This window comes from Xyrauchen texanus, chromosome 2 (assembly GCF_025860055.1).
Source record: "Xyrauchen texanus isolate HMW12.3.18 chromosome 2, RBS_HiC_50CHRs, whole genome shotgun sequence".
Classification (NCBI taxonomy): Eukaryota; Metazoa; Chordata; class Actinopteri; order Cypriniformes; family Catostomidae; genus Xyrauchen; species Xyrauchen texanus.
In genome coordinates, this window is record NC_068277.1 from 19,649,332 (window position 1) to 19,661,959 (window position 12,628).

Here is a 12,628-nt window from a genome sequence, read left to right on the forward strand (position 1 = left end):
GGAATGTGATGAGGCTCCTTTACAAGGGGGAATTGCTGAGCTAGAAATCCACCGGGTGACTTTCATATCTTTGAAAGTTGTACTGCATGCTCCTATAATGTGAGCCAAGGAAAATAACTAATTGCTCAGATTCAGATCTCTGACTAGAACTCTCTGCTTCTACAATCAACAATCTTGGAAATTAGTCTTTCTCTCAGACGGCCTCTGTCTCCGAGACTGTCTTTCTCTCAGATTGTCTCTATTCTAGACTGCCTTTTGGACTACCTTTTCTCTCATTTTGGACGATCCGATCACAAGTGGACAGAAGAGACACATCACTGTTAACACCTGGTCATAATATGCATCTCTTTTGACCACTTGTGTTTGGATTTTGAGGGGAGGTTCCCTGATTTCATGACAACATACTTTAATCACTACACCAGTGTGTTGCTGCATGGAGATTCATCGCAAAATATTCAAAGAAGAAAAAGAGTGTGTGAAAAAAATGCCACACTGTTTCTTACTACTACACTTGAATTTAAGCAAAAAATACATGTATTAACCGAGCTTCAGGTGTGAGTACTTCTCATATGTGTGTTGATACCAGGCACACTGAATTTTGAATTATTCATGCTGCACGGACCAGGCAAAGTTAAAAATGCTAGTTTAGCGAAGTGGTTCTTAGACCATCTCTCCCTCTTGGACTGCCTCACTTTTTACGCTAAAGTACACAATACAAGAGTAAAGTATTCGGTTTTCTGTGTGCCAATACATCATGCACCCTATGCGAGTGATGTAAATTTCATCATCAGCCCAGTTTTTCTATCCTTACATTTAAATGTTGTCTGTGCATGTGAGTTGACTACTAAAGAGAATCTCAAAGCATTGGTAGTGTGCATGGCTCAAATGCATCCGAATGCAAAAGAATAGAGTATATGTCAAAAGAGTATACAGTATATGGTCAAAAGTAGGGATGCACCAATGTATCGACCTTAGACATTTATTGGCCAATTATTAACCAAATTTAAACCATTGGCAAATCAGTTTTAAGCATGAAAATGCTGAAATGTAAAACTGATGGTTTATTTATAATTAAACTCTGTAAATTCAAATGGACAATCCAGAAATAATAGCCCCTTTTCCACTATCGGGCCGGTGCGAGCCAGGGCTATCAACTATCAACCAGCTAGGACCAATAGCCTTGGAGCTCGATCCGCGAGACCAAAATTGATCTGCGTTCCAACCATCAGGCCAATAACCACCGCAGCATTGCCCTAAAGCCCGACCTTAAAACACTGCCCTGATGTCATTGTCACACACACCTCCCATTTCACAAGCAAGAGGGATGCTCAAGCTGAGGTATCATGTTATCTAGTTATCTAAAATATCGACTTTATATCATATGTAAACATTCGCTAGCAAGCAAGATAAGTTATCGTTAGCTAACCCTAACTCATTGACTGTAACTACCATGGTGTCCCAAATGGTCTCTCCACTAACAGAGGGATGATGTCACAGCACACCGTCTATGAAAGTTCACAGAACCATGGAAAGTAATTTTTTTGGGCACCACTTTGTCCATTTTGCATTTTAATGGATTTCTACTGTGCCTGCATATTTTTTATAAAACAAATGTCAATGAAACTCCAGCTTTGACACTGAACCCGCCTCGTTCCAAGATTGTCCTTGTTTGGTCCAAGGGTAATCGGCGGGCCAAAGGCCATTGGCCCGATAGTGGAAGCATGGCTAATGGGAAAGGCTGGCACTCCTAAGAATACGTTCTCACATGAACGAAAAAACAGTTGTTAAAGCGGCACATAACAACTATACATGAGGTAAAACCATCCAAAACGCTTTGAAACCAGCAATCTTTGAAATTGTTATGGCATCCATTAAGGCTGCACAATTGATTGAGTTAAGACTGATATCGCAATAAGATCTTGCATGATTACTAAATTTTGAAAGCTTTAAAATTGACTGCTTTCAGTGATTCAGTCAGTGCTTAAGTTAGCATTGTGTAAGCAAGTGGCGCCCTCTAGCGGTGTGTATGGCATTATCCACTATCCATTATACATTTCCGTGGAATTGCCCAACATATGCATAACATTAATTTGTGATGTTCTATTATATACAATTCAAATTAAAAACAGGAGATCACAATGAAACTGAGTTTAAATATGCAAACAATATCAAAGAGCTCATAAAAAGGAGAAATGTGAAAAAAGAAAGGAGTGCAGCGGAGACATGGAAAAGTTATGTGTGATCAGAGAGAAAGAAAGAGGAGTTTGGAAAGTGTAGGTCCATCAAACGTGATTCAGTAACAATCATAAACATTATGAGGGAAGTACGAAGATGTCTTGCCAATGTACATTTTTTGAACTTTCAAGGCTCGAGCTGTGGAAACCTCTTCACCTCACCTTAACACAACTTTAAGGGTCAATACTTAAAAAGGCAGGGAGCTCTACATATCAATGCTTGATTTCCCATTATAAGGCTAAATAAACTTCATAACAAACACGTCTTTTTTATCTCAAGACAATAATGCAGCCAATACTGTATGTAATTGAACATAATAATACATTACTTCCTTACTGTCGTGGAAGGTTAAAAACTTAACCTCAAGTTTTATTTTTATATAATTATTTTCCAGAAAGACATGAGAAAAATTGGCCAGAATACTGTTAAAAGTTTTTTTTTCTCTTCATTGAAATGTATTACGTGTATATTAAGGTGGCCCTCCCAATCCAAATCATCACCATGCCTGAAAGCAAGTCTCCTTGCAGCTAATAGACCTCAAGGGTTAGAAGCTTGTTTTACAGTACATGGCGGCTTGGACACAGTCACGCTAGCTTATGATGAGGGTTCTCTTGAAAGACTGCACTATGCTACAGTAGGCACAGCTCAAACATTTAAAATGTGAGTTCTATTGTTTTGAACTGCAAAAACAAAAGTGCAAATATGTTTTCCATCCATCCATCCATCGTCAACCGCTTATCCTGTGTACAGGGTCGCGGGGGGGCTGGAGCCTATCCCAGCTAACATTGAGCGAAAGGCGGGGGACACCCTGGTCAGGTCGCCAGTGCAAATATGTTTTAGAAATGCAAAATAATATATTCACATCAATCATCATGCTTTGATATTTAGTTAATTTAAAAAAAAATGTTTTTAATCTTTTATCTTCTATTTATCTTTTATTGTGGCTCTCTTTAAAATTTTGGCCTGTCATGTGTTCAACAGATCCAATCCATTTTCACTGAAAATTATTATTTTTAGAACAATAAAAAGCTTTTGTACTTCTTTGTACATTTTTAAAACATAATTTCTGAGCAAAATAGTGCTCTGATGACAACATAATGTAATTGGCAAAATATTGGTATTGGTAACAGCCAACTGTTATTTGTTAAAATCGGTATCTGCCAAAAATGTTAATTTCGGTGCATCCCTTGTCAAAAGAGTATAATTTGAAAAGCTAGAGTGCTTGACTATGCGCCGTGATATGTAACAGCATGCAAAAACAAGTATATTCTATCCTTCAGACTGTCTCTCTCAGACTCTCTCCCTCTCTCTCTCTCTCTCTCTCTCTCTCTGTGTATCCCACTTTCTCTGAGCAAACTTGATCTGAGGGCATCAAGTTTGCTCTTGTGTACCAGCTTGCCTCAACTCTCACTCTCTCTATTTCTTCCTATGTTTCTCAGTTAACCAGAAAAACATGAGCATGGAAATGGCAGCTGGCCACACTGACCCAGCCTAGACCATAGAATCTTCAATCGACTGAAGTGTGCGCACAACCAAACAAAAATATATACACAATTAGCCTCAGTCTAATGATACAGATCTCCAAAGCATAATGTATATGCTTATTAATGTAAGGCCACTACACTAATGTAGACTACTAAAATAAAACACTCCCCATGGTGTGAAATAAGGAGCTACTTAAGTGGCTCATGGATATTTGTGCATGCGTGGGTGTGTTTTGAACATTTTTGAGAATGCAGGGAGTTCTCATACAACAGTCATGTACTGTATAAACATCCTTCTGGGGATTGAATCTGGCTCTAGCACAGCACAGGAATTTGGTACGACAGGTTGAGTTGTGTGTGTGTGTTGTGTGCTCATGAAGGTCTTCTGCACTGACCCATAAGAGAGCTTGAAATGTCATAGAAAACTATTAAACTGATCTTAGATCAGCTGAAGTGAGCAATTCTTAGTAGCATATGCGCTTCAAAGTTTGATATTGATGAAACAATCACGCTCCATTAGTCAGATATTTGTTTCTGAACAGGTTGTAAAAGAGTCCTTCAAAACTATATGCTTCATGAATATGGAACATCAGGCTGAAAAAACCATGGCTTTTAAATTTATTTAATGATTTTGCGCAATGGTATAGGCCCTGTTAATGGTACAGAGTCCTGGTTTAGGAACGTAAAGAGTCCATAGTTGGAGGTGATTAAACCGGGATAATTTTCAAGTGGTCCAATGTTTCCAAGAAGAAGAAGAAAAATCCAAGACAGTTCCACACCACTTTGCCACAGTTTTGATTGGGTCAGGGGGTTTAATGACAGAAAACAAACTTGTGGTATTTTGGAAAACTGTTTGAATTCTTAAGTTCTGACACTGTGTGAGGCTGCAGGGCTCTTTTGTGGGTATATGTGTGCGTGTGTATGTGAGAGAGAGAGAGAGAGAAGGAGAGGGGGCAAATGATAAAGAAAGAGAGATATAATGTGATGCAGAAAGAGAGTGTTTTGAGGTGGAATTAGGGAGGGAAGGTTTCGGGCACTTAAACGAGCACTCTCGGACCGAGAGATGAAAGAAAAAGAACAGTGGGGGCAAGGGGGGAGAGACAGAGTGAGAATGGAAGGCAGATAGAAAATGGAAAAAAGTGGTGGAAAGAGCAGAAGTGGAAGATGTCTGTGTTTTCGTTGTCTCTGCTGCTCTCGGACAGCACAAGCGGCTCTTGTTTCACCAAGGCATGTTGAGTAATTTGCTTTTGCACTTTTTACCTAATTTATTTTTCTTTTCTGCATTTGTCTAGCTGTTATTATTCCTCCTGTGCTCAAGCTGTCATGGTTATCCCCTCTTTTAGTAGCACTCACACTCTCTTTCTTCCGTTCTATCTCTCTTCCCCCATTCATTTTGCCTCGCTAATCTTCTCTCTTTCTTTTCTACCTCTTTCTATCCGCTAAAATATTTTCAGACAGTCCCCCTCCTCTGCATGTTTTTAACTGTACCCTCCCCTCCTCTCTCTTTCATTCCCAATTGATCAGTCTCTTAATTTTCCCCCTTTTTCCAGCCTCTCTGCCCCTCACATTCTACAGTCTCTTCCCCCATCCCTTTGTCTCCATCCATCGCACTTTTGGTCAGGGTTTTTTGGGCCGCCCATTGCGTGGAAGATTCTCCACTGTGTTGCTGAGGCGATACTTGACAATGATGCTGTGTACAGTAGATTTAGGCATCCGAAGCTCCAGTCCAATTGACCCTTCCGACTTGCCGTCCTTCCACAGGTCCACCACCCTCTGGCGCTGGAGCACGTCATATTCCTTGGTCTTCAAGCAGGATGGAGCTTCTGTGGAGGCAGAAAGGGGGCAGACTGTAGACACTGGGGGGGTTGGGAGCGGGCAAGCAGCGGCAAGCATCGGAATCAGAAAAAACATAAACTCTGGACTGTAGGCTGGAAGGAGGCCTTATTAAAAACAAAACTAAAAATGCTTGAAAAGTTTGGGAATTTTGCTTGAAATCTGTGACATCACAAATATCCCAGTTTTGAGTTTCCCGCTTGTACAGTAATCCTGAGAGCTGTGAATGCGTCATTCAATGCAGCAAGAGTTATGACGCATTTAACTTTCAAAAAGTAAAAAGAGATTTTAGCGGTTTGAAAAGTTTTTTGCCAAAGGAATCTGTTTAATACCTTTTGTTCCATAAAGTTCATGACATATAAAAAGCTAAAAGTTTAAATGGCAATGACTTAAAAAAAAGAAAACACAAGGTGCTTGCCAAAGTCTTTTTTTCCAACAACTTTAAGAATGATTGAGAGAGATGTTACAAGGTTCCACTAGGCTTTCTACAGGGGCAAAGAGGTGCTCACAGATCACTCACAGATTTTCCTTTTCACTCTTTCTCCTCCCTCTCACTTCTACTGTCTTTTAGAGAGATCTTTGACTGGGACCAAAAATGTCCTATTATGGAGAACATTAAAAAGATCAACACACTCTTTCCTTCATTTTTCTCTTTTCTTTTATAACTTTTTCTCTCTCTCTCTCGCTCTCTTTTTTTTTTGTTTTGTTTTGTCTAGTCTGGCATGCTGTTTTCATTTCACTCTTGGCTCAGTTGAAGCTGGGGTCACCACAGTTGTCTCAATCAGGGACCAAAGGGTTCAAATGGGCCCCAAGCAGGCATATTTTTAGCCCAGTGAGGGTTCAGCATGTATGGCCTCAACAAACCCAATCAGTCTCTACACCCACCAGGATCTGAAGTCTGAGGCTATTTCAGTGACATACAGAAACAGAGAAAGAGAGAGAGAGAGAGAGAGAGAGAGACTAGCTCTGTCTCCAGGGAGTTTATAGACCGGCATAAAGACACGAGCACATTTGTGTTTCTTTCTGCTTTTTTCCACTCTCTTAAAAATATCTGAGTAGAAAAGCAAAAAAAAATTCCCTCAGCTGAGCGATTCCTGGCATGGCTACGGCTCTGGATAAACGTAATGACATTTTCAGAAAAAGAAATATAGCAAGAAAATATGCCTCCCTCAGACGCTGTGGTAGAAAGAATGTTATCAGGATCGTGATCAAGAAACCTTTGTCTCTCTCTGGGTAAATACAGTCAGGATGACGGACGGAGTTTGGCCTCTGATAGAGTATACAGAAAACACCAAACAAAAACAACTGCATTTCTCCTAAGTGCTTCCTGCCCACATATGCTGCTACAGAGCTAATATGAAACAATAAACTCACTGGCAGGGCTAATATGTTCTCTTGGACCAAAGATGGAGAGCAAGAAATTATTTAATTATTTTATTGGCCCTCTCAAATTAAATTGCAATTATGTGTATTAAAATCCTAAGCAGAATCATATTTTGCAGTAATATAAATACTAAAAGTGTGCCTTATGTCAATAAACTTTCTAACTATGGACAGAGTATGTGTTTTCATCTCTAAAGAGTGACATATTGAGCAGGGATTCCATTTGTAACGCTGTCCCATTACTTAAAAATACAAATTACATCTGTGAAGCAAGAATCAATCCAGGTTTACAGGAACAAGTAATAGTAGGACTGATTAAATATTTTTCTAAATTCAAATGCTTTGTCTTGAAAATGCTTAATCGAGAAAAAATATGAACCAAATGTCAAATCCAACCTCATAAATACTGATCTCACAAATGATCTATTGTGAAATAGTGTTCTCTCAAGTGACACACACACAACAGTAGACTGAGAGAGAGAAAAAACGAAGAAAGAGATGGAGGTTAAATCCACTCTGGATTTCGGATCCTAGAGTTATAAATGGTGTGCTTTGAAAGTTGTGCTTGCTTGTGCCAAAGTCACCACCATGGTTCTAGGGTGTTGTAGGTGGTTGCTAGGGTGTTGCTTTGCAATTGCTAAGGTCTTCTGGATAATTGCAAGGGTATTGATAGGGTGTTCTCCATGGTTGCTACGAGATTTCTCACTGGCCTAATTCAAAAGAGGCCATCACGTTTCATTCTATCAATCACAGCAGTAGAATTTCATCAGATAGTAATCAAACAGTAAAAAAAAAGAACCTGACATTAATCCAGATACAGGGTGTGGTCAAGTGCCCTTTCAACATGTTAAAGAGATGATTGAGATATCTGGATCACAGTAGTGGAGTGATGCTGTAAAGTTACAGTAGAATGTGACACATTGCAGTGGTCTGCTTCCTCCTCGGCAATATAGTGCTCTTGTTATAGCCTGCAAGATCAGAATCAGGCTGTGCAAATTGCACACAGATTTTGGGCACAGTTGCCTGATCTGCATAATTCCTTTAGTGAATTGGGCACTAAACAAATGCAGACAGCACATCAAATATAATAATAAAAAAAAAAGCTCAACAAATAAAAAGCGCTTTTTGAAAGGATAGTTCACCCAAAAGTAAAAGTTTTGTTCTAAACCCATTAGATTTTTTTTCTTTTTCGGTACACAAAGGGGGAGGGGGGGGGGATCTGCTGAATTCATATAATGGCAGTGGATGGTGACCACCTCTTCAAGCATGAAAAGTGTAATTCAGAAGTCTAATGAATAATTACATAAGACTTGTGCCTTGTTTGAAGGCATACAATACTCTAAGTTTAGGTGAGAAACAAACCAAAATCAAATGTATTATTTATTTCATTTTACAGACCATTGCTCTCTTGTGCACATTCATGTGAGTGCATGAGCACAGCAGTTCACACAGCCCCCTCTTGCGAGTTGGGGCATTCAAGCGAAAACTTGCTTTGTTTTTGCAAAAACCGTACCACCGCACAGATTTTCAAAACAGAACACAACACAGCTGCACACAAACCAGAGAACCGAACTTAGTAAACATGTCAGAAGAGTGTATTTCTATATCCAGCCTTATTTTTTTTAAATGGAGTACCAAATCAAACTAAGAGAGATGAAAGAGGCTGAGTAAGTCGCACAAGCACAGTCAAAATCCACAGTCAGACGAAGAGTACAGGAGACCGCAGTGTTTTGGAGGTTTTGGATGTTTTGCTTACCAAAAGTGATCTGGAAGTATTGGAAAGAAAGGCGGATGGAGCCGGTGTGTCATCACCTATTCTCCATTCTGAACCGGTGTGTGTGTGACAGACCTTCGACTAAAGAGAACAGTAGGTAGGTATGACAACAAATGCTGGCTTGAATATACTGTACTGTTATGACAAAGGTTTTGGACCACTGACAGCGGACAAAGTTATCCAGTGCAAAGCCTCAAAAACAGAAACCAAGTGATCGACAGAATGTCCTGTAGTGGCTGATTAGGACAAAAACTCTGATTGACATGAAAAAGATTTATTATTAGATTTATTATTTATTAACATGAAAACTTTTTTATTGCATATAGTGTTGCGTCTGTTTAGGACACGGTGTGACTGTGGCTTCCTCAGCCTCTTCAACCTCTCTCAGTTCGACTTCTGAGTACTCCAGTTCAAACAATTAAGGCTGGGTATAGCTCTCTAGATAGATCAGTCTGATTTAAAATTGGAACAGTAACATTTCTTCCAAATGTTTGGCAGTTGCATATTTATTGCAACAAGACTTGAGCCAAATTATTTGAGGTGTCATTTATGTCCATGGCACAAATGGTGCAGTATGAGGGGTACTAAGGCTTAGGAGTAGGTATGAGCAATTGTTAGTGACATTTGCCATAGCAAGCAACACTAATAAATGAATGATCCTTCCATATCACACCTTGCTTCACAGATTTGTTACGGCCTCAGGTAACAGGTATGTGGCCAAAGCACAAGAGTGCGCAGAGATCTAAATCACAGTTTTATATCCTGGAGGGTATTGTATGTATGTATGTGTGTGTGTGTTATACATGTATGGGGTATTTTCACAAACCTGCTTCCCTTGAAACTAAATATTTTACATTCATGACAGTAATGCCAGCCAGTATTCCTCTGCTCTTAAGCAAAATGTCTTTGCAATTTACATTTAAAGCATCTGGCAGATGCTGTTCCCCTTTTGTCACTCACTCGACGCTGTGTCGATGAAGTGACACTAGGGGTCGCTCTTACATTTACATTTATGCATTTGGCAGACGCTTTTATCCAAAGCGACTTACAGTGCACTTATTACAGGGACAATCCCCCCGTAGCAACCTGGAGTTAAGTGCCTTGCTCAAGGACACAATGGTGGTGGCTGTGGGGCTCGAACCAGCATCCTTCTGATTACCAGATTACCAGTTATGTATTTTAGACTCAATACACCACCACCACCCTCTTGGGAGCGCCATTCATCTCTGATATTTTGAGAAAAGGCCAATGAAAATTGGCGAGTGGAATTTGCATGCCACTCCCCCGGACATATGGGTATAAAAGGAGGGAAAATGCAGCCCCTCATTCAGATTACTTCTTCGGAGCTGAACGGTTGTATTTCACTGAGTTGAACTACTCTGCCAAGCCATTTTCATCTCTCGCTCTTACGAGCTGTTGGATTCTACCGCGCATTACAGTGGTTCTCCCCCTCTCGCACTGGCGTTGTGTAGAGAATCACCCCTGGGCCCTTCAACAGTAAAAGACCTGATTTTTCCTATTTATTCCCCTAAAAGAGAATATTTCCCTACTAAAAGAATGGCACTAACAAAAGTGTCTTTTTCAGTATGCCTTTTCGTTTGTGTGTTATTCCTGGTTGTGGTCGTTATCTCTCTGCTTCTGATGGCCACGATCGCTGTCTCACATTTCTGGGTGCTTCCCACGCGGAGTCTGCGTTCGTGGATGGTTCATGTCCTCATTGCGAGAATATGACCATGGCTACGTTGCGGTCACGCTTTCCTTCGTAAGAGGGAATGCCACCCCAGCGGCTCCCCAGCTCGGTCCTTCTACCAACGGGTATGAGGCGAAAACGGTTAGAACTGGGGGGCGATCTGGGGACTTCATTGGGAGCTTCTCCGTTGGGAAACCCCCCACAGACCTCCCATTCCACAGTACGCTCGTACGCCCCACCCAAGTTCTGGGATGAATCCGTAGGCTCATCTCACTGTGGGTTCGCAGCTCCATTCAGAGCTTGTGAAGAGGATAAGCTAATGATTGCTGCATCGGAGAGCAGGCTCGTCAGGTCTGACATGGAGGACTCTGTTGGACTCCCACCCTCGGGTGTGGTAGTCCAATGGCAGGATGACGCGGAGCTGACCTTTTATTGCCTGGACCCGATTTGCAAACTCCTCCGCTCTCACTACCCTTGACGGTGGGGCGGCAAGGGGGTATGCAGCGATTTCTTGGGTGGATCAGGCGGTCGTGGTGCACTTATGCCCGCAGAGAGCCACCACCTGGCAGAACCGTCCAAGACTCCTGTCTAGAGCCTGTAGGCTTACATCATCACTGGCGGCTAAGGCCTACGGTGCTGCTGGATGTGCCGCCTCCGCCCAACATGCCATGGCACTCCTGCAGGTGCACCAGGCCAAGGCACTGAAAGAGCTGCACGAGGGTAGTCCTGACCTGGGATTGATGCAGGAGCTGCGCTCTGAAACTGATCTCGCCTTCCAGGCGATAAAGGTCACGGCGCGTACTCTCGGGCAGGCGATGTCCACCTTTGGCTCAACCTGGTTGAGTCGAGAGTGGTTGACAAGGTTCGTTTCCTTGACGCCCCCATGTCCTAGGTGTTCTGCGACACCATCGGAGACTTTGCCCGGCAGTTTTTGATGGGGAGGAAGCAGATGGAGGCTATCCAACACATCCTGCCCTGGCGCGGCTCTAGATCCCACACCCCATCTAGTTGTCGCCAAGGGCGTCTCCGGCGGTGACAACACCGGCTCTGCCACAGCCCGCCCCAGGAAGCAGATGCCACCCGTCTCACGGACGGCCACCAAGAACCGGCCACCAGAAGGCTTCAAAGCACCCCTGAGATGGCTGTGGCACATATCCATCCCCGATATAGTTGCCTCCACATGGTATGAAGACGAGAATCTTCCTCTCCCATCCCAGGCTGTTACGGGAGTGGTCACAAGGATCCAGGTAAGTGCATCGATGTCCCTGGACTCACAGCCACAAGTGGCACCTCAGGCTCCGCCCCATCACGAGGCCCCGCCCGCCGGTATGTCCGACACGATCATTCCCTTCGTCCCTCTCGCACAGAGCATGGAGGTGTGGCTTGCGCTCTCCAACCCATCCCAATGGTTGACTGTCTGACTCAGCAATGCGATTCAGTTCACCAGCCGCCCGACCAGGTTCAACAGCATTCGATTCACGGCTGTGAAGGGCGAGAATGCCGCTGCCTTGCGTACTTGCTGAAGGACTGGCCCTCCAACAAGGATGAAGAAGGGGTTTTACAGCCCCTACTGCATCGTTTACAAAAAAGGCAGCGGTTGCAGCTAATCTTGGACCAGCGAATTCTATACCGGGCTTTGCACAGACTCCCATTCAAGCTGCTGACGCAAAGGCGCATTTTAGCGAGCGTCCAGCATCAAGATTGGTTCACGGCGGTGGACCTGAAGGACGCGTACTTCCACGTCTCGATTTTACCTCGACACAGACCCTTCCTATGGTTCGCGTTCGACGGTCAGGCGTATCAGTACAAGGTCCTCCCTTTCGGCTTGGCATCTTCACAAAGGACGCAGAGGCAGCCCTTGCCCCGTTAAGGGAAGCAGGCTTTCACAAACTCAATGAACTAGATGACTGGCTGATTATAGCACACTCTAGAGAATTCGGGTCATCTGGGGGTTAGACTCGGTCTCCATGCAGGTGCGCCTCATGAACGAGCGTGCAGTCGGTGCTGAATTGCCTGCGTACTTTCAGGCAAAACACATCGGTCCCACTGAAATCTTTTCAGAGGCTCCTGGGGCATATGGCATCAACAGCGGTGGTCACGCCACTCGGGTTGATGCATAAGAGCTTCAGCACTGGCTTCGGGTCCAGGTCCAATACCCTCTCCAGCTGGTCTAATCACATTTCAATGTCAGAAATTCCAAATTAAGCTTGAACCTTATCAAACAAGGCT

The 12,628-nt window shown here is 42.9% G+C and overlaps 1 protein-coding gene across 8 annotated transcripts in view; it reads right to left on the bottom strand.

Moving 5' to 3' along the window:
* LOC127654586 (chromodomain-helicase-DNA-binding protein 3-like) overlaps nucleotides 1-12,628 on the bottom strand; it is a 71,281-nt gene that overhangs the window by 8,877 nt on the left and 49,776 nt on the right. For 6 of the 8 annotated variants that reach the window (XM_052141836.1, XM_052141818.1, XM_052141850.1 and 3 more), the window contains one exon: nucleotides 4,330-5,542. The exons of the other annotated variants lie outside the window; for them this stretch is intronic. In XM_052141836.1, coding sequence (XP_051997796.1) covers nucleotides 5,337-5,542 — 206 coding nt within the window. In that variant the 3' untranslated portion in view covers nucleotides 4,330-5,336. Of the gene's footprint in view, nucleotides 1-4,329; nucleotides 5,543-12,628 lie in introns of those variants that run through there. 8 annotated transcript variants of the gene reach the window in all.